General features: G+C 38.9%; 2 protein-coding genes across 18 annotated transcripts; both read left to right on the plus strand.

Annotated features, from left to right (window-relative positions):
* Positions 1 to 232: 232 nt before the first annotated feature.
* sh3bgr (SH3 domain binding glutamate-rich protein) lies at positions 233 to 7390 on the plus strand. Of its 14 annotated transcripts, XM_061281114.1 has the most exons (12): positions 233 to 393; positions 1011 to 1196; positions 1291 to 1371; positions 1935 to 2027; positions 2576 to 2722; positions 3094 to 3120; positions 3419 to 3442; positions 3741 to 3770; positions 4737 to 4763; positions 5410 to 5430; positions 5509 to 5567; positions 6765 to 7390. In XM_061281114.1, the coding sequence occupies exons 1-11, from the start codon at positions 349 to 351 to the stop codon at positions 5524 to 5526; spliced, it is 699 nt and encodes a 232-aa protein (XP_061137098.1). In that variant the 5' UTR covers positions 233 to 348; the 3' UTR covers positions 5527 to 5567; positions 6765 to 7390. The 14 variants fall into 14 exon arrangements, with proteins under 14 accessions (XP_061137098.1, XP_061137099.1, XP_061137103.1 ...); XM_061281115.1 differs by lacking the exon at positions 3419 to 3442; XM_061281119.1 differs by lacking the exon at positions 2576 to 2722.
* Positions 7391 to 8259: 869 nt separating this feature from the next.
* igsf5b (immunoglobulin superfamily, member 5b) lies at positions 8260 to 21593 on the plus strand. Of its 4 annotated transcripts, XM_061282038.1 has the most exons (10): positions 8260 to 8355; positions 10134 to 10230; positions 11567 to 11875; positions 15079 to 15206; positions 15783 to 15948; positions 16604 to 16735; positions 18290 to 18314; positions 18517 to 18605; positions 19205 to 19269; positions 19682 to 21590. In XM_061282038.1, the coding sequence occupies exons 2-10, from the start codon at positions 10182 to 10184 to the stop codon at positions 19790 to 19792; spliced, it is 1074 nt and encodes a 357-aa protein (XP_061138022.1). In that variant the 5' UTR covers positions 8260 to 8355; positions 10134 to 10181; the 3' UTR covers positions 19793 to 21590. The 4 variants fall into 4 exon arrangements, with proteins under 4 accessions (XP_061138022.1, XP_061138025.1, XP_061138023.1 ...); XM_061282041.1 differs by lacking the exon at positions 19205 to 19269 and having other exon boundaries at positions 19682 to 19782; XM_061282039.1 differs by lacking the exon at positions 8260 to 8355 and having other exon boundaries at positions 10139 to 10230; positions 11709 to 11875; positions 19682 to 21593.
* The last annotated feature ends 1389 nt before the right edge of the window (positions 21594 to 22982 follow it).

Here is a 22982-nt window from a genome sequence, read left to right on the forward strand (position 1 = left end):
GAAAATGAAAAAAAAACAACAACACACACCCAAAGATTTAGCGCACCCGTCGTGACTATATCTGTCCATGTATGTTCAGCAAGAAGCTGGAGGCTAACTTTACTTTCCCCTGGCCGACTGACAGCTAAAGTTGCCAATCAGTGCTGCTCCTCCAGGGCACAAGCCACCAATCGTTCGGTGATGGAGCCCGCTGGCAAAAATAACCTCAACACTATGTGTGTGGGTGCGTGCAATTTCGTGCGCGTGACCGTGCGTGTCGCGCTGCCACTTCTAATAATAGAGGAGGGAGGCTACCTTCTCCTTTGAGAGCCTACTTGTTGCTTACGCTAATAAGAAAATAGCAACATTATGGTTATCAAAGTGTTTCTTGCCACCTCATCAGGATCCACAGCGGTAAGTTTAGACCTTTCTAATTGTTTTATTGTTTGTGAACCAAACTTTCTTTGCTGTATTCTTCCCAACACAAATGCAATCGCTTTTCAACAATTTGACATGGATCTATGTTTGGTAACACATTTGGAAGCAAAGCACACAAGGCCAATGTGTTCTAATTACGGACCGTGCAGGAGCTAATGTCAACTTTCGTGTCCACTTTTTGGCAATAAACCCCCCCACCTCTCTTGGACGGCATTGTTGTGTTGTCCGATCTCTGCACGGGCCTGTTTGCATGAGTGGGGAGAACTTGCGGTGGGGCTTCCCAACCCGCATTTCCCAATCTTAGAGCCAAAGCACATGCACACGATAGTTCACATCAGGGGAAAATAATCTAAACAGAAACGGTCATAAAATGTGGCTACATTATATGTAACGTCTGCCATCTAGTGGAAGAGTATTTCATTGTTCTGCGGTGCTGGCATTGGTAGATAGATGAACGTGAGAATAAGAAATCGAGAGAATGAAATTGAGGAAAATGTGAAACTGGGTAATTTCTCGCAATGCGCCCTCATACCACACTCACGTGCCACAGCGCAGTGATGGGGAAAAGGTCAAGTTGTTCCTTCAAATTTCAGATCAAGAAGAAGCAACAAGATGTGGTGGGATTCCTGGAAGCACTGAAGGTGGACTACACTCAGCTGGACATTGCCTGCAACGAGGAGAACCGCAAATGGATGAGGCAGAATGTACCAGAGGAGAAGAAACCCTCAAATGGCATCCCATTGCCCCCTCAGATCTTCAATGAAGAAAGCTACTGCGGGGTCAGTGAAGAATCACGACACTAATGCGATGATTATTATTTATACACACATAAAGAGAATAATTGTTGATAATGAATGTGATGTTTTTCTTCAGGACTATGAAACATTCTTTGATGCCAAGGAAGACAACTCTGTTTATGCCTTCCTGGGGTTGGCCCCTCCTCTGGGTTCAAAGGTCAAGACTCCATTTTTTTTCTTGTCAATTCATTTTCTCTTCTTGGTCGCTGTATTCAATTCTTCTCTCAACTCTTTGGTGGTCCTTAAAATGGTCGTTTTGATTAATGTTTAACTGAACGGCGCTGTATGTGTGTGCGTTTTCTGCAATAACAATTGGACATAATGTTGTATTTTTGTATGATAAATAGATGGAAAGTTGGATAGAATGTTTTTAAATCATATTCATCAATCAAAAAATGACAGATGAATCTATTAATAGTTGAAGCACAGAGCAGAAATGACTAATTCATGTGATCGGTAATCGGCATCGTCCTATCTCAGACTCAGCATTGTGCGAATCGGTGTCACAACCTTGATCAAAACATAACTACTTTCAACTCAATGACGCATGCAAAAAAAAAAAAGTCAATGACGTTCTTTCCGCCGACGAATATTTCACTCAGATGGTAATCTTTTAATGAGCAGTCAATATTTGTGAACTGCACCTGACTGCTCCTCCCAAACTTTGCAAACATTTGGGTTGTTGCTTTTCTGTTTACTCGAATCCTTTCCCTAACGCAGGAAGCACTTCAGGCTGACAAGGAAGAACACATTTTGGAGAATGGTACTCACACTGACGACACCAATGAAGAAGGAACCCAAGATGACTCAATAGTAAAGTTTTATTGACACGCCCTGATTTTTTGCTTCCTATCCAACCATACATGTACTGTCAGCTTGATCGCACCCTCACGTTCCTTCAGGTGCACCTGTCCAGTCTTCACATTAACTCGTCTTTCCGTGTTACTCAGTGGCTGAGATGTTTGAATTCACAACCACTAAATATAACATCACTGTGCTCACAATGATGCAGAGTTGCGTTTCCAACACCCTTCATCCACATCAACATGTTGGGAACGGCATGCGATGTTTTCATTTTGGGTGTGAGTGACGTCTAATGATGAAAAAGAATGTACTGTAATGCACAAAGGTTTTGTCAAGGTGATAAAAGTAACCCAACCAACTGGAACAGAATTCTATTTCAGCTGATCATCCTACTCGTGTGGTTTGCATCTACTTCTTTTTCTATTCTCTTTTACTGCGCACTAATGTCTCTTTAAGTTTCCAGAATTCTTGTTGACGTGTGTGCCACTCACTTTGCATTTACGATCTATCTAATTTATTTACCCTCATCACCAGTTGTTGTTTTCACCTAAAAAAAGGAAGTTCCAGAGGTAGACCGTAACGGGGTCGCACGTGGAGACGAGGAGGAGACGCAGGAAGGAGAAGGTTGCGAGGAGGAACATACAGCAGAGCCTGAGGAAAATGAAGTCACGGAAGGAGGAGAAGCTGAAGAACCCGAAGATACAGTAACTGATGAGCTCTAACATTATTTTCCTTTTTAGCCAAACATTCCTAAAGTGCTCTTTTTTCACTTTCAGCAGCCCAAACCACGTCATTTTTTTTCTTAGGCTTTGTCTTCTTTCCTGGTTCCGGTCGACATCTCCCCATCAATTCGCTTTAGTTAGATGTTTTTTTTAAATTAATCCACACACATTTTTACTGTTATACAGGATGCATCACTTTTGTTTTCCCTTCTGTATGTCTTAATGTATAACTGTTGATGACAATTTAATATTAAAAAAAAATCATTTTGTGTCCTTGTTAAGCCGTGTCATCAAGTGGTCACTAACATTCGATCAATATTCACCACTAAATCCATGTTGTCTTTCTGTTACAGGGTCATGAAGAGGAAGATGAAGAACAGGTATGTTTTTGTTTCTGAACTTGTTTTCTAGTCCTCTCTTTGCCAATTGCCAATCTTGGTCACATTTTGTAGGGCATTTGTTGCTAGGTAGAATCAATGTGGTGCAACAATTGTGTCCCCATGCCCATTCAAAACTAATCATACCTTGCTTATGTGCTGTTTTCTTGGCAATACAATGCCTATAAACCAATAAACACATTTCTTTCCAGCTCTTTTATTTTTCTTAAATTTATTGACTTAACCTGTTTCTGCCTCTTCATGCACACTTCATGTCCATCTCTCAATTTGCTTATCCCAGGAGGAAGAGGATTTGCGGTCAGAGGTAATTGTACATTGGCCGTTTTCTGCAGTTGTCCTCACAGAGTTCTTGACGGCCTATGAGGATTTTTGTCTTTCACCATTCCATCTTTTTATGATACCTAACTCTTTTTTTCACATTTTGTCACTTTTTTCCCCTCTTCTCTAACATATCTTCTCCATTTCAGTCCCATTAGTACCTTTTGACAACCTCAATTATCCTGCCATTTTTTTATGTCGACAACTTATTGATCGTACGTGCCTGTGCTGCTCTTTTGCTCCCTAAAGCCTGCTAACCTGCAGTCTGTTATTATTCCTTATAGGAGGAGGAGGAGGAGCTACGGCAGTTTGAGGTAGAAACATGACTTTCATATCTTATTTTGGATTACCTTTCACTTCCAATCATTTCTCCCTTTTCTAGTTTGCCAGATATTCCTTCCATATTTATCCACCATGTCCCATCCTACTAAAACATTAATTGGAGAAATGGACACAAAAGTGTGTTGATCAAGTAACGTTTTCGTTATAGTCTTCAAAATCAGTTTGCGCTTACTTATAGTCAGAGATGTCGACTTTATTTTTTAACTTTATCATTCAATGTACTTGCATTATATTGTAGTTTAGTCATATTGTATTTATGAGATATAGAATGACAAATGAATACTAGTTTAAAACATTCATCTTTACAGAATATGCGATTCAGGGATTTACAGTATTTGAGTGAGTAATAATTAATGAAATGATCAGTCCAACACCTTTTCACACAGCAAGGCCAAAAGCACTTTGTAACTGGTTCTTGAAAAAGCAATAACTTTATGATGTGTTCAATTTCACAAATCATGGGGGAACTAGTGATAAGATCGCCCCTGAACATTGTGTGGGGGGAAAAAAAGGTTATGTGCTTCCCTGAGACATTCCAATGTTCTGCCTGGTCTTTTGCCACACACTTTCCTGCTTTGCTTGGCTGCTTTCTGTCTTCTTCTCCACCTTTATCACTGTCAATCCTTTTTTTGATTGCAGGTTGAAGAAGAAAAAAGCAATAGTTTATTCAATCGTCTGTAGTATTTTTTTCAAGATACTTTTCATGTCCTTCAGTCTTCCTTCTGTCGGATGCTGCATGACCTGGATTCATAAATTTGTGAGAGCCGATAAGCATCATAACTCCAACAATATATTTCGTATCTTTTGTTTCGGTTTATGGTGATGTGCCATTTTTAAAATTGACCCATTCAACATGCACCTATTATTATTATTATTATTATTATTATTATTATTATTATTATTATTATTTTAACTCTGTTCGATTTTATTTTGCATAGGAGGAAGAAGAGCCCGACGTAGAAGAGGTACCTCTACTGAATATATTTGTTTGCAGTGACTGTGTTCAATGCGTATTCAGAATATTTTTTTTCTTGGACTTCTTTCTTCCCTAAGGTTACATCTTATCTGTGTCTTGTTTGAAGGTTTAACGTCATTGCACGCCTTTTTACCACCAGGACAATTTTGTTTTTCCGTCTTGATGTAGGTGGCAGTGTTTGTTGTTAACGGCTGGTGCTCATGAGCTAGGACATGTTTACTGGCTGGTTGACACAAAGATAGCACATGTGGACCAGACAAGCGGAAATATGTCTCACCCGCTTTTTGTTCAACCCAAAATAAATATATTAGATGGAGCACCTCTTGGTTTTGAACAAATATGTATTTTACATCCCCCAGTGAAGACCAAAGGCTGCCTTCTTTGTTGGAATCCTGACTTAATTAAAAAAAAAATATATATATATATACTGGCAACTGCTGCACATATTGTTTATTCCTTAGACATTTAGTAATGCAACACCACTGTTAGATCTGTAAAAGAGTAAAGGTTGTCATTTCTTACCTCAACTTTTTTAATGTTGAATGTCTACTAATATGCATCCTTTTTACCAACCCGCTGCCATTACTTTGTATTCATTTCTCTGCTCTTCCCTCCCCTTTGTTTGTATCCAACAGGGAGAAGAAGAAGAAACACAGGTCGGTGCTGACATCTAGTAGCATTAGTCCACTAACCACTTTGTTATCAATATATTTCATATGTGTTTCTCCCAACAGGAAGAAGAGGCTGAATAGTTGAGGGAAGGAAACAACATACTGACGCCCTCCCATTTTAGGTAAATCTCATGCCCCGCACTCTACCACTTGGTGACAGCAGAGTTTTATCTACAAGCATGAGCCACACCATGGGATACACATACATATTTGATTCCATGATGGAGTTGTATAAAAAAATCTGCCATTGCAAAGATAAGGCCGGAGAGCATGCAAATGTGACTATTATGGAGAGCAATCTGATTGGATGCATCGTGAGGGCTTTGATGTATTACCATGGCATCATTGCTGCATCATTTATTTTCTGCTCATGAACTCTTAGTTAATCTTATTACAGTGGAACAAGTTCAAGATGATCAAAACCTGATAGTTTCCGAAGTGAACAAACAAGCCACACTGTTTGCTCCTTGACTGAGATCAAATCCACCGATCAATGGAGATGCAATTAAAGCTTGATTAAAAATCTGCAGCGTCTCAACATTCACACAATATAATGAAACTTGTATTTGATTCACAATCAGTTACTCCTATAATTATTTGGACATTGACCGAATGATCAAACTGTGATCATCATATCAAGAATGCATATTATGTCGAAAATTCTTGACTATAAAATAATGTTAATATTTTAGTGTATGTACTTAATGTATTTAATGTACAACTAATGCATTTTGTATTCAAGGCTGGTGACGCTGCTGTACCACATCCCATTACATGTACCCATCTCTGTTGGTATTTTTTTGGGGAAAATATTTGAAGTCCATATCAGATGACTACTGAATATTCAGGTTTACATTTTAACTGAGGCACGTCATTATTTGTCTCATCGCTGGTCAGTTTGGTTCATGGGAACAAACTGAAGCTCACGTATTGCGTGCCTTTAGAATGATCTGTCGTCACAGTGAAAGCACAAACGTCTCAATTTTGGCTCCTGTGAGGCAGTGATGGTAACAATCCGACATAATCCTACTCTGCAGAGCCTCTCTTGCAATTAGTCTTGGCATGTCAGGCTGTTGTGACCCAGTCAAGGAAACATGCAGGTTCTGGAAGAGCGAGCATTGCAGAAATTGCAACCCCTCCCGAGCCCTGCGAGCCCCTGTCAGAGTGCGTTAGCGAAAGCTGCCAAGTGAGATTTGGATACGCCCGCGGAGGAGTGGCTGGATTGGGTGGCACACTGGCAGAGTGGTGGCGGTTACCTCCACCATCACATCCACTTGAAAAACCAGTGACCTTGTTTTTATTTTGCTCTGTTTGTCCAGCCTGAAGGAGCATCCTGTGACATCTGTCCCTGACCCCTGACCATTGGCCACTTCGACTCCTTTAGGCAGCGTCTCAACTCTTCACCCAAGGCAGCGCTGCACCCGCCTTGGGAAAAAAAACAGAAAACACAAAACACTGGTCATGTGCTTGAAGTTGTCAAGTGAAAAGTCATCATCGCCTTTTCTTTTGACCACAACAATGGATTGAATTTTTATATTTCACATTTCGACACTTACTGTTGGCCTAACAAATATGTGCAGTGTAGCATAGTGCTGCAAATTATGTCTTTAATGCTACTTTGACAAACATTTTATATGTTTACATGTAAAGACAAAAATTCACAGTGGTATACATGTTCTTGTTATCTCAAGTTCTGTTTAGGGATTTAGACTTTCACCCGCAACTTCTTTTATTTTTCAGTTTTACCAACCCAACACACAGCTACATGGATACTACACACTAAAATTTCTAATGAGGAAGCCATGAGCACATGCTGAAAGACTACAAGCTAGTCCGCCACTTCAATGACCACTGTTGTCGGAAACAATGCACTTTGTTAAAAACCAATATGTGACTAAGACATGAATGCGATGCAACTGCAATAAAGTGGTTTGAAAAAACATGATTAGGTGGCTATATTTGGTAAGTTCTTGCCTATTTATAGATCAGTGGAACACTATTCAAAGCCCGGCAAGTGTGATGGGACCACACAGTTTTCATTATCTTTCCCTCTCTAATGTTGTCTCTAGGTTATGTCAGTGTGAAAGGTAAATTAACCTCTTATCTGTACACGTTACTCTAAGAAAATTATTCTGTTTTAATTAATAGTGACATTGCATTTTAATGGGGGTTCGATCTCTGGCCATTGTGATCGTATTGCGGTATCCTTGTGCAAAATACTGATACCTCAGTTGCTCCTGATGCTGCATCATCAGTAACAGATGGAAAAGCACTTAATAAGTGAAAGCCCATTTACCATTGGTGTAACACAAAATGTCCTCAAATTGAAAGTTTCTAAAGAAATGACTTCAGATGGAACAAGCCTAAAGTCACGGCAACAACCACAATGTGCTGTAATTCACCCCTTGCCCCCCACACACATCTCAGCAGTAAATATTTCTTTGCCGACTGACCTTCACCGAGTGGAATGATGCATGTGCTCTTGACAGCAGAAGGCTGTTTCCTCACTTCTACAAAGAAACCTTTGTTCTCTCACGCTACTCAATCTCATAAGATCACGTACGAGAGGTGTCGCAAAGATACAAATTATGATTTTCAATTAAACCTTTTAGTGTGGTGCTCAAAGTACACAGGCATTAACCAATGTGTTCCATTCACTTATCCGGTTTTATTTTCGTGCTTTGTGGGAAGTGGGACTATACAAGGGCTACTCACTGTTTGCTGTTTCAATCAATGTGCATGTGCAGGTATCTGCATCAGTTTGGGTTGCTGGGCAAAGTTCATTTTGCTAATATTTAACAGGACGTTTTTGGGTGATGTAGCAGAGCCCCTCACATAACAGTATAGAAGTATTAATGAAATATATTTATCGTGTGGGGATTCTTTTGGCTGTTCCATAATGACAACAAGGTAAGTCAGACACATTTAATCATACAATAGTATAGACAAGGGAGCAATGTTGATTCTTCCCCATTTGTACAGGCACATTAGAATTTGAATGTGTGTCTCCTTGGTTCACTTTGTGAGACGTTGCAAAATTACGGAAAAAATACAGAGAGCATTTAGATTGTATTTATTGCACGGATCTTTGATGCATTACACTAAAATCTGAAGGTATAAGATACCTAGAAAAAAACAAGACAAAAGAAGGACAACAGAAGGATACATTAAAGTGTGAATTAATCACCATAATTATAAAGAGCTATAGATAACGTAATAAATGAAGCTACTTCAGGGTACCAAGTGCTTTATTTATTATATTTAAATAACCACTTTGAGTAAAATTAAGCTCAGTATGTACATACATTCATTTTATTGCTTTATTTATAATGTGCCGTTTGTACCAGTTATGCATCTTATTTGTTTTTCCTGCTAGTCACTTAACTCAGAGGTACGCGCAAGAATTCCAATGTACTTGTTTTCCACTCGTACAAATTTGGCAATATTGTTACTTTATTATATTCTAATATCAAAATGTAATGCTGAATTGGTATCTTCTACTGGAGGCATTTTAAGCGGTGTATGTATTACTGATTTCCCAATAGCAAAAAGGAATTTACTCTTTTGTTGAAGAAAATTTAATGGGGATCACCATTTAATTTCCCTTTCCCCACAGGAATTACTGTACAGTCCTTGAAGGGGTCACTTTTCCCCAATGCTTTAATTAAACCTTCAGATAGACTTGCTATTTTAATGCATTGTTTTATAGCTAAGTTTATTATTGTTGAGTAACTATTCAGTCTTTAATTGTACAATACGTTCTGCCTGATTACCACTAACGGAACACTTTATAACCAAATTAAAATGTTTCTAAAATGATGCAGTACATAGTGTTTCTCAGAAATGTTGCCTTTGCTTAGGCCAATGGTTCTCGAATGGGGGTATGCGAGATTTTAAGATATATTTAAAAGAAGTATATATGCAAAAATTCCTTAAAAATAATTTGTAAATTGTCTTAATGTTTCAGGAAATATATAAAGTCAGTAAATGAGTTTCATATTCAATCTCCTGGTTCAACCCAATCTGTGACATGCCAACCTCGCATCACCTGTCAAACACTTGAAATTTTCATTTAAAATTAAAATTAATCATTTTTGAGAACAGTTCTTCACTATCATCCCCCCCCAAAAGTGCATGGTGTCTTATTTTATAATTATGTATTTTTTTTATTGTTATATGTTCTGAGTTACAAACATCTCAGGAGAGCCCACTATATAAATGGAATTTCAAAGAGTAAAAAAGCAGACAATGATGGCACAGAATTCTGTTTTAAGTCTTTCCTCATTTTAAACCAAAAATGCTTTGTACTGGTTGGGGGGTACTTGGCTGAAAAATGTGTTGTACAGTAGGCGCTGAGAAAAGATTGAGAACTAATGACTTTGGTTATATCGCTCAGTTTTGATTGATGCTTTCAGAGAGTGCACTTGCAATTTGCATTTCTAGAAATAAATCAAAAGCATTTTTCATATTTTGCCTCCTTTGAGGGACACAGCAAACAACAACCACTGCACCACAATCATAACTCAAAGCAATATTTTGTTGGGGCACAAATGTTGATACATCTCTTGGAATGGATCTCATTTGTGTCTATTTGCCGTAATGTTTTGGCTGGATGGTGTAGTTTGACTTAACTTGACTGAAACATGTTTACACCAAGATGACTATCTGTTTGACTGGTTTATTTTCAGGTGCTCTCTTCCGTGATTGATGGATGACCTCATTTGAAATGCACAATCATGGACATTTGTGTTCGGTGGCTGGTTCTTCTGTTGTGCAGCACTCAAGGTGAGAATTGAGCATAAAGCAAACTGCCGCCTCTCTGACAAGTGATGATGATAATGACGATGATGATGCTGATGTCAAGGAGGCCTGTAAAGTATGCATTAACAGGCAGAGTGCTTGTGTTGAAGTGCGGCACTACTTCTGTTTACACCCACAAACCATCTAGTTCGAGGAGCTCCTAATGATCTCGTTGCACTTTGTTATGAATTTTCTTCCGAATAATATCAGTAAGATGGAACCAATAGCAGGAGAATTCAGAATCACTGGTCCTTGATTCCCAATAGGATTAAACTCAAATGATGCTCATTAGTGTGCCATTCTATGATTGCAATAAACTGTTTGTTTGGCCCAGATGTTTTTATTTTTATTTCCCAGGCCTCATTTCCTAAATGGCTGAATAATTTATGATCCTCTATGTCAGGTTCACCGCAAAGGAGTTATGCATCACTCTGAGTATTGTGGCGTGAACCAATTAGTCCACATCTCTTTGGGTGTTGGTAGGAGCTTGCTTTCTCATTTTCTAAGAGACTCTTAATAATGTATAGTGGAACCTGTAGTCGAACACGATCCATTCTTGAACACTTATTTTCCAGATGACCAAGAACATTTTCCCAAAGGAAAACATGGAAATGGAATTCATAGTTCCAGACTTGCCATTATGAAAACTTTTGTACAAAAGACAGGCTTATTTTTTTAGCATGCTAACTATAATACAGGTGAAACAATTAATCTATTGTAAAATGTAAAAACAATAAAACATACATTCAACCTTTCGTCTTATGAGAGATGACGTTGCACCAGCTGCTTACTGCTTGTACTTTGGGAGGGAAGCTACTTTTCTACATTTCCAAGTATTACAGAGAGTGAAGCTCGTTTTCTTACAAGGCATACATTCTGTTTCCACTAGCAATATAAATCAAATTAATTGATTTGAAATGAATCTGAACTTGCTTGTTTTTCTGTAATAACCCAATTTTTTTTTATCTCAATGAAGCTCTTAAACCCCTTCAACAAAGTTCTTTGGCACCAAGTTGCCACCAGATAGCAACAGAGCAATACTGATATTATTTTAATTCTTTTTTTATTCTTTTGGGACTATTGTCGTCAGGTAACGTTTGTAAACTTCTGTGTTGGCATCATATGCTGAGGTCTCCTGTGACATCATGTACGGCTCTTGTTTGAACAAGTCATTGGATGACCTGTTGGGTGTATTTTTAGGCATTTGTGTTGAATGCAGGATTGGGTGTAATTAATATAAATTTTGCATATTGCATGTAGTTTCATTTTCCCAAATGTGGCAAAACAATAAATTCTGTGTTCTATGTTGAATATTTCTCAGTTTCCACTCTTTTAAAGCTGTCGCCTCTCAGCTTGACTGTCCTTAGAGGGGATGAGGCCCGCTTCACCTGCAGTATCCAGAGTGCAGGGTGGGCTCTTATGCTGTGGGAGCTTAACAGCACAGTCGTGGTCACCATTTCCAGAGTTCACGGCGTACTTTCCTCCCTCATTCCCAATGTGACGGCAGTGGAAAGTCAGAATGGAGATGGTTGGGTGTTGGTTCTCAAAAGTGTGGAGAGGCTCCATGAGGGACAAGTGAGTTGTAACCTCGAGGGCAATGACAAGAAAACAGCAAGCCTCATTGTTCAAGGTCAGTGTCGTATTTGTCCTCTTTTTATTTAATACATATATATATATATTTTTTACCGTGATAAACAGTATTTTTAATATCAACATTGCCCAATTTGTTTAGATGTCAACATATTTACGTCTAATTCAAACTGTGCCAGATTTCACTATGTTTTGACATTGTAATGTGTACCTAATTTCTTCATAAGGGGTGGAAGATGATTGCGATTTCACAGAAAAATAGATTTTCCTCAGCTTCTTGTCTTCTTGCGTCTAGAAGACATTGAGAAGCACTCAAATTTACTGTACTGCAAGTGCAACAGCAAAACACACTGAATATAACCTTGATAAGGACAAATAAATAAGTAGCAAATGTTGCTTTGATTGCAGGCACCCATACGCTGCTGCTGCTGCTTCACCACACGAGCTTAAAGCGATTCAAGCTGCTTTGTAGTTTTCTTTGAAAGGAACTGAAGAATTCTAATTATAACCGTTTTGTAGTGCTGTGGACACAAAGACTGGTGTTGGGGATTACATAGAGGTCCAATACAAAGAAAAATGACTCATATTTGATTTTAAAATGCTAATAAAAGTAATGAAACAATACCATACCATACCATACCATACCATACCATACCGTACCAGCAAGTTAGATGAAACATTTGTAGTTCACTGTCCTAGATAGGGGCAGGGTACATCTTGATATGGTTGCCAGCCAATCGCAAGGCACACTTACACGAACAACAATTCGCATGGCGCAATACATTACAATACATTACAATACAATACAATACAATACAATACAATACAATACAATACAATACAATACAATACAATACAATACAATACAATACAATACAATGCAATGCAATGCAATGCAGCGTAAATTTATTTATATAGAATCCTAATAATTGTTCAGTTATAGATAGTTGTGCTTTTCATGCAATAATGATGTGCTTTTAAGATTAGATACAGATGCGTTTACACAACTCTCTGCACCTAGATTTTTACATATATACATTCCCATTGGTTGCTTAATTAAAAGACACCATATTTCCTCTAATCACAAGTAAATTATGTCTTGAAATATATTGACCATTGTTGCTGACACAGCATTATTCAGTCTTATGGAAATGGCGTATCTCAAATGAGCTGACAAGTCATTAAATGGCACAAGATTTGTACAGACCTTTGCTTCAATGACCTTATCCTTCTGCTTGTTTGCATCCTTGGTCCTTAAATGGAGAACTCAGAAATGAATAAATAAATAAATAAATAAATAAATAAATAAATGAATGAATGAATGAATGAATGAATGAATGAATGAATGAATGAATGAATGAATGAATGAATAAATAAATAAATGATTAAGCAAGCCAATGAACCATTTTTCCACTATATTATAAAGATAATCATACCATGCCAGAACAGCAAATCCCCACTGACATGTTCACTCATTAATTGTACTGTTAGTGAAACAGCACTCCGCCCTCTTCAACACAGACCATACACCCCTCTGGCTGTCTGGAAGCAGACGATTGCTCTGACCTGACACAGGCTTGGAATTAACGATGCATCCTGGCACGTCCACTTAATAGTCAGCAACTCAGTGATTTGTGTACTGCAGTCTCACATAGAATGTTGGAAGGGAGCCACAAATCTGCTGTACATTCCCTTTCTGGCTTTCATTACCTATATAGGGGCCTTTGTTTTGTTTTTTAACTCAAAGATACTCATGTGAACTAATAAATACATTTGAATGCTCTGAGCACAGAGCGTTGCACTCAAATCACGGCCCACCATATCAACACAAAGATCTCCTGCAGTAAGTAGCAAACCTCGTGAATCTCTTTCCAAAGGTGTTACAGTAAGATGCTGTTGGTCATGGGGGATACAGTATATTCCAAACCACCTGTAAAAGGTGATAATCTGCTACATAGAGAGACGAAATACGTTCTCTAAGCTTGCTAAAACACTCAAACTTGTTAAAACACTCTTTGTAAAATATTTTGTAGCATCTGGTCTCATTCTCATGCTGTCAAAAAATGGGTGACTATCCGGTAAAATTACTTTCAGAAAATGAAAGGAAGACTTAGTTGGACATCTCTTTTTAAAAGAGGATAAGCGAGCTTGCTTCAAGCTGTTTGTCACCGCCAGTGCGCCAGCAACGTTACATCATTCGCCAATGGAGGAAAAGCATGCTTTCTTCAAGCTGTTTATCACTGCCAGTGTGTCTGTAGCTTTACATCATCCTTAAAAATGTACAGTTTGTACACTTCAACATCCTGCATGGACTCGGGCAAATCGGTTTCTCCTTCTGCCATGTCAAGAGCTGTCCACTCATCCATCCATCCATCTTCTACTGCTTATTCGTAGACAGGTTGCGGGGGCATTCTATAGGTGGCAAATCAAGCCAGCTGTGTTCACGCCCACAACGGTGCAAACTGCCCATTTTAAAACGAGTTAAGACAATTTTTATGGTAGTTTGGTGCCCTCTGTCTGTCTGATAGATAGATAGATAGATAGATAGATAGATAGATAGATAGATAGATAGATAGATAGATAGATAGATAGATAGATAGATAGATAGATAGATAGATAGATAGATAGATAGATAGATAGAGTCTGTGCCTTTGTCACTTATTTTGCCTGACAACTCACTGTACCGCTATGCTCCATAGAGGGTTATTTAGCTGGCAGGGTGCTCGATGAGGGGCAGAAGATGAGAAGCATTTGTCAGGCTTTTGACACTTTTAGGTGCTCAATCAATCAAACAAGTCTGTTTTTTCCTTTAAGTGAACAGGCCCACAAAGGTTTTGTTGCTGCTCATCCATGTTGTCAGTGTCAAACCCTTTTTGGGCACTCCTTGAAATACTTGCAAGAGTCATACTCCATAAGTACATTACCAAACTTTCTACAACTTTACAATGTTAATAATCATTTTTCGAATTTAATACTGATTATATAGTGGTGCTCCCCAGAAAGTGACATCATTGTATTATCTAATGTTATTCTTGTGGTTTTGGCCACGCCACAGTGGGTTAATGTCATCAAAGTAGTATAATTTACTTTCATCGCTGCCTGAGGGAAATCACTGTGCAACGTCGTGAGTTACCAAATTACCAATTGTGGCTGAAGGCTTAGGTTCTGTCATCATAAGTGATAACTGAGGCGCCTGCGTGTATGTAAGTGTGTGACTGTAGCTATTCTGTTGTTTATTTTCAGAAAAAGGTACTGTGGAAATTTTTGGAGGCAATACAATCACTTTAAAAGGCCAGTTGGTCCAATTTCAGTGTGACGCTGTGGGATGGCACCCTGAACCTTCTTTGCATTGGGAAGTCAATGGGAAAAAGGTAAACAAAGAAGAAAGTACAGCAAAATTAGGAGATGAACAGTATTATGATGAAGAGTTAATGCCTAAAAAAGGAGACACATTTAATGTTTCGGAATCCAAGCAAACAATGTTCAACATAATAATACTATAGATAATTTATTTAGTATAATTTAGTTTTTTGATTTTTGTAATTCGTTCTGAAATGACAATCAATTTATCTCCAAATGTCAGCTGGTCCCCATTTTGCTATATAATGCCAAGAAGCAAGGTTGGATGTGGGTCCTATCTACCCCTTAGGAAGTAGCCAGTGTTTGGTGGGAGCTGCAGATGGACCCAGCTGCCTTGCTGCAGTGTCTCAACATCCACCGGGCACAGAATTAAGTCGATTAACAGCAGCATGGCAGATTAACTGATTCCAGCAGCATTTCCTTTAGTTGAGCAGAAGGATGAAGGCGACAAGTACTAATTTGAATAAATCTAGGAATGCTAAAAACAAGATGACTGGCATATTTAAAGGTGTAAAGGTGTTTATTACATAAACTCTTCAATATGCAGCAAATAATAATGGGTTTGTCTGTCTGGGCTTGGTGTGAAGTTGAGCCAGAGTGAATACAACCTCAGCAGTGAAGAGACGGGAAAGAGCCTCTTCACTGTGAGCAGCAACCTCAGCATGACTGCGACAAAAACCTCACGTGTTGACTGTCTGGCCTCAGTGACCGCCGTCTCAACGCCACTGATGAGCGGAATCCGTCTGACCGTGGGTAAGACATCACCAGTGTCATATCACAGTGAAACCTATTTATCATGTTCCGGACTCACCTGCAATAGGTACAATCTGTGTGGCTGGCAGACCCAAGTTCGGGGAATTCTGCCTAGCAACAACTCACTGAAAGAGTAAACAAAAAATGCCATGGTGGTTTAGGCAGGCTGTACTGTATACAGTGTCAAAAAACCTATGGTAGTCTTTCTTGGTGTCAGCCAGGGTCAAGTGGTTACGAAAGTCACCTGCCTCCATAGGGTGCCTAACATCCCTCAAACACGGCTGGGTGTCTTTGTGCAAGACACCCTGAACTGTTCTCTGGGCACTTATGTAGGTAGCATCCTGCTCTAGTGTGTGCTGCAAGCCCTGTGCATTTGCTGTATCCAATACCATGATGGGTCAAAAGCAGAGATCAGATTTTGTGGAGGCTACATTAAAACTGAATCTTCTATATAACATCCTCGGTGTATTCTTTGGTTATCTCCCCACCCAAGAATATTATATCAATTAGACATTTATGGAAGAGCATACTTCTGATTTTTAAAGTTGTGCACTGCTACAACACTATTTATCCTCATAGCTTATTCTCCATACTGCAACCAACTTTCACAATAACAAGTTTTCATTTCTTTCCCGATGTGACCTTCCCTACTCAGTTGCAGAGGTGGTGCAGGATGAAAATGACGACTGCACAGTCCCATTGGCAGTAACTTCCTCCCTCACTGCCCTTCTTCTCCTCCTGCTCTGCATCTGCATTGTCTTCTGGTACAAAGAAAGGAGACAAGCAAGTATGCACTTTTCTTTGAATTGCTTGGGGTGGAAGAAAAAAAGTATCGCCTCTCCCCTTCTCATTTCTGTACAGAGACTATGATTAAAGTATAATGAAGAAGAAAGGCGATCACACTCTGTAATGTTGGCCTTCACCAAGGACATGAAATATATTTTTTTACCGACTGTACAGAGAACATTAGTTGTCAGCAGAAATGTATACTTTTAGAAGAGCATTTTTGGACATGTAGGACGACTGCAGGGTTGGTTGGATTGCGATCACCAAGGATCAACACCAACAACTCGAGAGACTTTTGAGCTACATGCAACCCGGAGCAATTTGGAGACAGATACAATATATAGCGATATAATACAGTATATAATTTGTAGGTCCTATAAACTGGTGGTGTATTCTTTAACAGAGGAAGGTATTGCAGGGATAAAATGTCAGAGAAAGGCAACAAAAGTATATAATGCATATTATGTAGCAGAAAAACTCCACAGCTTTGATTAAATATACAGTATTGAACTCTTGAACAGGAATGAGGGATTTCAAGAATTTCCCTTTCTGCATTGTATATAGTAGTGTTATTTGATATAACATGGATAGATAATTCACTACATTCAATTTGCAACAAAAATAGTACACTGTACTGTAAAAGTAATTGGCAACTGAAATGCTATGAGCCCCATTACTAATGTTTAAAGTCACTGTGACAGCTTTACTGCAACTCCTAATCTGATTTGTGATGTGCTCAGACATGGTGGTCAATATTTAGGAAGCTTCGTTTTAAGGTTGGAGAGTTGAAATAGTGCAGTATATACAGTAGTGTGGCTAAGAAGTAGGGGTGTTGCATAAATGGCTCTGGAGTGTCCAGTCTGAGGGGCTCATTGAAGGTGGAGGAAGCTTGTCTTTCCACAGCACAACAACAAAAAAATTGCCTTGAGTCACACATTTAGAAGTTGTCGTAATCCCTGTAACTGATTGGAAAGCAGTGTAACTAACTCAGGGCTGTGGTTCAGGGCTAAAGGATTATCTCCAGCAGCTGATTCTGTAACCGAGTGTTCCTATCGCCATGACTCTGATTCTTACATCTTAAAAACGTGAGCTGCAGAAATGCAGGAGCAATGTTTTGCATCTCAATGATGGTGCTTTGCCGCTCTCTTTAATCGAGCCATATGTGAGAGTAATGTGTGCTTTGCAATTACTGTAAAAAAAAAATACAAGGCGCTGCTCTGGTTCCCCTCAGAGAGTTGAGCGAGGGGGGATTTGTTATATAACAGCAAAGGCAGTTTCTCTCACTGCAACAATACCGGTTTTATATGTCACATGGGGCTAACATTGTCGACATCCTTGTTATATGATGTTGAAGCCTTGTTAGAAAACTCATTAACACTCTGCTAACTGGAGGCTATTAGAGCAGAATCCAAAATTAAGAATTACTGGTCGGTGTATGTTATAGAAGTCCTAGTTTGTCACTGCATATAGATATCACAGTGGTTCTGTGGTCAATGCAATGGGAAATTAGTTTGTGCAACAACTGCTACAAAAAAAAAATCTCTTTGCCTTTCAGAGAGAAACACACAAGATGCGATAAGGTAAGATCTCATATGTTTTTGGACGTTTCCCTAAACAGTGGACTCTTAACGGATAAACAATATGGGTCGGAAAAGTAAATAAATATCACTCCTGTTCCCTATATGAGACGAACAAGGTAGTAGGTACTAAAACTGTGGTATGAGATACAGCAGATTATTTATTTATAACGTTACTTTTGCTTATGCATTTGGATAATTGCAGGTGTGAGGGCGTGAACAATGGACAAACTTTGCCTGTTGAGTCTACAGGTGGCAGGGTCAACTTGGGATACATGAGTGAGGATGCAACAGGTGAGTAACATAACTAGAATTGGCAACATTTTACTCAAGTAAGACGACTGTTCCTTTAAGATAAGGCTCAAGGACAAGTGAAGAAGTACTGGTAGTACTCCAAATTACTTGAGTGAGACACTCAAGGACTGATCGAGTGATGAGCAAATTTAGATTTAATATTCTTTTAGAGAGAGTACAAATAATAAAAAAGGGACTATAAAACATAAAATAGCAAATTAAACACGAATAAATATCTTCATTTTAATCAAATAACAAAATGAGGCAAGTTTTAAAACTCTGTTTGGGGTCGACCTGACATTGTGTGTAGTTATGTGACTGCCTGGCTCTTTTGGACGACTGAAACTGTGTCATGTTATGTGTACATTTTATTAATGATGGTTGTTCAGATTTTATTTGTTCTTGCTTCCAAGTGCATGAGCAGCAGTGACATGACATAGGCCCAATTAATCTACACTAAATCACTCACATCTATAGATCAGGGCAAATTTAGGATGTTGTATGAATGATGCTGGAGTTCTTTAAACCTAAACCACAAGTAGTTGATCTGCGGCTGGAGGGTTGGATGGGGCTAAATGGCTTTTTCTCCCACCATGCAGATGCAGTTTACAAAGAACTAATCAAAGGAATGCATAGCAAGATGGATTTTGTCAGCATTGAGAAGGTAAGTTAGAGAAAGATAACTCAGGGAGACAGAAAAGATTACCGTAAATTTCGGACTATAAGTCGCCTTGAGTCACACATAGAGTATAAGTCGCACCAGCCATAAAATGCCCAAAAAAGTGAAACCCCCCCATATATATGTATCTAGGTCGCTCCTGAGTATAAGTCGCCCCCCCACCCAAATTATGAAAAAAACCTGCGATTTATAGTCCGAAAATTACGGTAGTTTAAAATCTGCTATCATTGAAAGACTTAAACCACCAATTTAGTGAGTAGGGCTGATCTCTCTGGATGGACATACAAAAGACTCCGACTCACTGCTGCTCTCAACCTTTTACAGAATACCAACAAAAACGGGGAGTTTGCGTTTTGTACTGTTCTTCTCTATTAAATCTGTGTTTTGTGTCCCTCAGGTCCCTGATGTTGTAACATCTAGCAGCCTGTCTTTACATAGTGACCATCACAGCCAAGTCGACCTTTCGGAGGGCAACTCTAAGAACATCCGGAGAGTTACGACAGTTTGAATACATTTAATGTGGGTGAAATGTATTCTCACCAAACCTTTTGTAAATTCACTTTCTCAGTGGAAAGGTATTACAATACAGACAAACTTCTAAAGGTGAAAACAATTTGTTTCAGTATGCTGGTTGACAACTATTTAGTATATTATTCAGGACAAGGAATAACAACAAAAAAACTGTTCTGTTCTTGCGAATGGTTTAAGTACCATTTGACTTTGAGTAGAAAGTCCAGAAATAAGTTAACCGTTGCTGTAAAATATAGAAACAATCTAATGTGAGAATAATGACATCAGTGTTTCTGCTTGTGAGTCAATTCTTAGTAAATGCAGCTGATTTTGCAGTGTTCGTTGCTTTATTCTTGTTTTGTTGTTTTTACTAATTTAGCCAGGACATAAGTTTGTATTAGAGTAGCATTTTTGTTCAAATTTTGAATTGTACAACCAAATGTTCATGAGGATAGACTGTAAATGCTTGTATTACACAAAAATCATCCCAACAATTTTAATAGACATTACATAAATTATGTGCCAATTGTCTCAACGTATTCTGATATTAGTGAGGAAAAACGATAAACATGTACCGTATTTTTCGGACTATAAGCTACTAGTTTTTGCACAAGCTTTGAACCCTGGGGTTTATGGATTCTCCCTGATTTTCACGATATAATATTTGCATACTCTCTTATATGTGTCAAGTCAAGAGTATTTGTATAGCCCTAAATCACAAGCAGTCTCAAAGGGCTTCACATAGACAAAAATTGACAATTATTCTCACTGCATCCCCTGATCTTAAGCTCTCAAAAGGGCAAGGAAAAACTCAAAAAAACCCTACCAGGGGAAAATGAGAAACCTTGAGAAGGGACCACAGATGGAAGGATCCCCCTTTCAGGATCACCAGGCTGCAATGGATGCAGAGGAAATTAAACATTAACACATCTATGGTGTTAATAGATTTTCATGATATAGTATTTGCATATTCTCTTATATGTGGAAATTAAACATTAACACACCTGCGGCTTATAGTCCAGTGCGGTTTATATCCTATATGAACAAAACAGGATTTCTCCCTAATATTAGCTGGTGCGGCTTATATTCGGGTGAGGGTTACAGTCCAGAAATTAGGGTAGTTTGTAAAATTTTGCATTTTCTTCTTCCGCAGGCTCAGTAAATTCTCTGTAATTAGTGTAACAAAATCCTCTTTTTAGCCACACATTGCTTCCTGGCTGAAGGCCTAATATTGCTGCAAATGTGTGCATTTGGAGCCCCTCCTTTGTTTCCTGTCTTCACTTGCTCAATAATTGGCTTCTAAGAATATCACTGAGCCACTGCAAGGGGGGAACCTCTACTGCACATTGATTGATACCCTGATGGAGGCAAGGATGTCTCTCTGTGCTACTCTTAGGTTGGATTGATTATATGCATGCTGAGGCAGACAAAGACACATTTCAGCAATTGAACTGGAAGTCTCATCATCATCATTTAATCCAAAGAGGAAAACCCTTTGTAGTGTTTTCAGGACAACCATGATCATGTATGTGCTTCTCGCTCTTTTATGTCTCCAACTCAATGTTCAAGTCACGGAGGACTTGAGGAGAAGCTGTCAGCAAAGTGCAAATGAACACAGTATGATTGTTTGAGCGGTGGCAGGGTCGTGAGTATCTCTGTAGTGATGCGCGCAACAACAGATTTATCTCCACATGAAGAAGAGGGCGACATAACATTTGCATTCCATAATGGCAAAGGACGAAGAGCGGAATATTGGTCGTGAAAGACGATGAATAGTTTCATCGGGCGAAATGGCATGCATCTGAAATAAACAAGAATTTTTCCCACCGAGAACCAAAAATCGACTTGAATATTTTTGCTTTTTTTTTTTCCAAGACGGCCACGTTTATTTGATTATGCATCACATCAAAAGGGTAAGAAGGAATTGTTGAGAGACTCGTTTCGAGAGAAGCGCTGTCATCTGTCACCTCCTGGAAGTGCTTAAAAGTAAAAAGCAATCACCGGCATATGTTTTGTTGAATGGAAAATACACTTTCATTTCATTGGAGGCCAATGCATATGTTGATTGGAGCGCCGCTTCCGCATTTGATTTATATCTTCCGGCTAAATTGATTAGCTGCATTCATCTCAACCTATCAGGGAGAGGCGTCGTGGGTGTGGGGTCAGGATCAACCAGGCAGCAACCCAAAGCAGATACATAAATATTTAACGGTCAAACCTCCTGGCTGAACTTGATACAAGAGCTCAGCCGAAGCTACACGCTCATATGCTTAACGCGGCTCTCAGGGAAAAAAAAAATATATAAATGGCGGTTGGCACAGTATGAAACGTCAGGGGATCAGCAAATCCATTTGAATTTATTATCTCTATGGTAATAACTTAAGATGTTCAATAACTGTTAAGGTCTTTCAATATGAAGGAAGGCAGGGAACTCATGAATGAAGTTATAGTGAAAACAACAACATCTTTATAATCGCTAAAAATTGTGCATCCATGTCACAAGCATATGACTGGAGGGCTGTTGTAGAATGTGCTTTCAAACTATTGAGTTCGACAACCTTTTTGGAGCTAAGGCATATATGTTGTATGGGAAAACTCTCTCGACACACCTCCAAAAGAAAAGTAATGAACGTACAGTAATGATGATCACGTCTCAATTTATTCCCAAATGGACTGTCAGCTTGAAATCTTTCATACTTCACACAAAGCAATGTCTACACTCCATAATTGTAAAAACTGGTTTTCTTATGAAAAAAATATGCCTGAGGAATGGTCAGGTTTGAGAAACCAGACAATTAAATGTGAATCTATGAAGCTGTAACATTCATTAACGCAAACAGCACCCAAGCTTAAATTACGGAAAACAGAATATAGAAGGCTCGCATAATTCTGTGCAGTTCTTTCTCGCCAGATGGCTGACACAGATCTTGACTTTGGAAATCACAACTCATCAGTGAATGTGAGAAGAGTGTGTTTACTCTCTCTCTCTCTCTCTCTCTCTCTCTCTCTCTCTCTCTCTCTCTCTCTCTCTCTCTCTCTCTCTCTCTCTCTCTCTCTCGGTCTCTCGGTCTCTCGGTCTCTCAGTCTCCCTCAAAGCTTTCATCATCGCTACCTTCTGTTTCCTCGCACCCAAACGCTTGGCGTCAAAGCGGCAGGCTATTAAACAAATTAGATTTCCTCCAGTGGGT

This window comes from Syngnathus typhle, linkage group LG6 (genome assembly GCF_033458585.1).
Source record: "Syngnathus typhle isolate RoL2023-S1 ecotype Sweden linkage group LG6, RoL_Styp_1.0, whole genome shotgun sequence".
NCBI lineage: Eukaryota > Metazoa > Chordata > Actinopteri > Syngnathiformes > Syngnathidae > Syngnathus > Syngnathus typhle.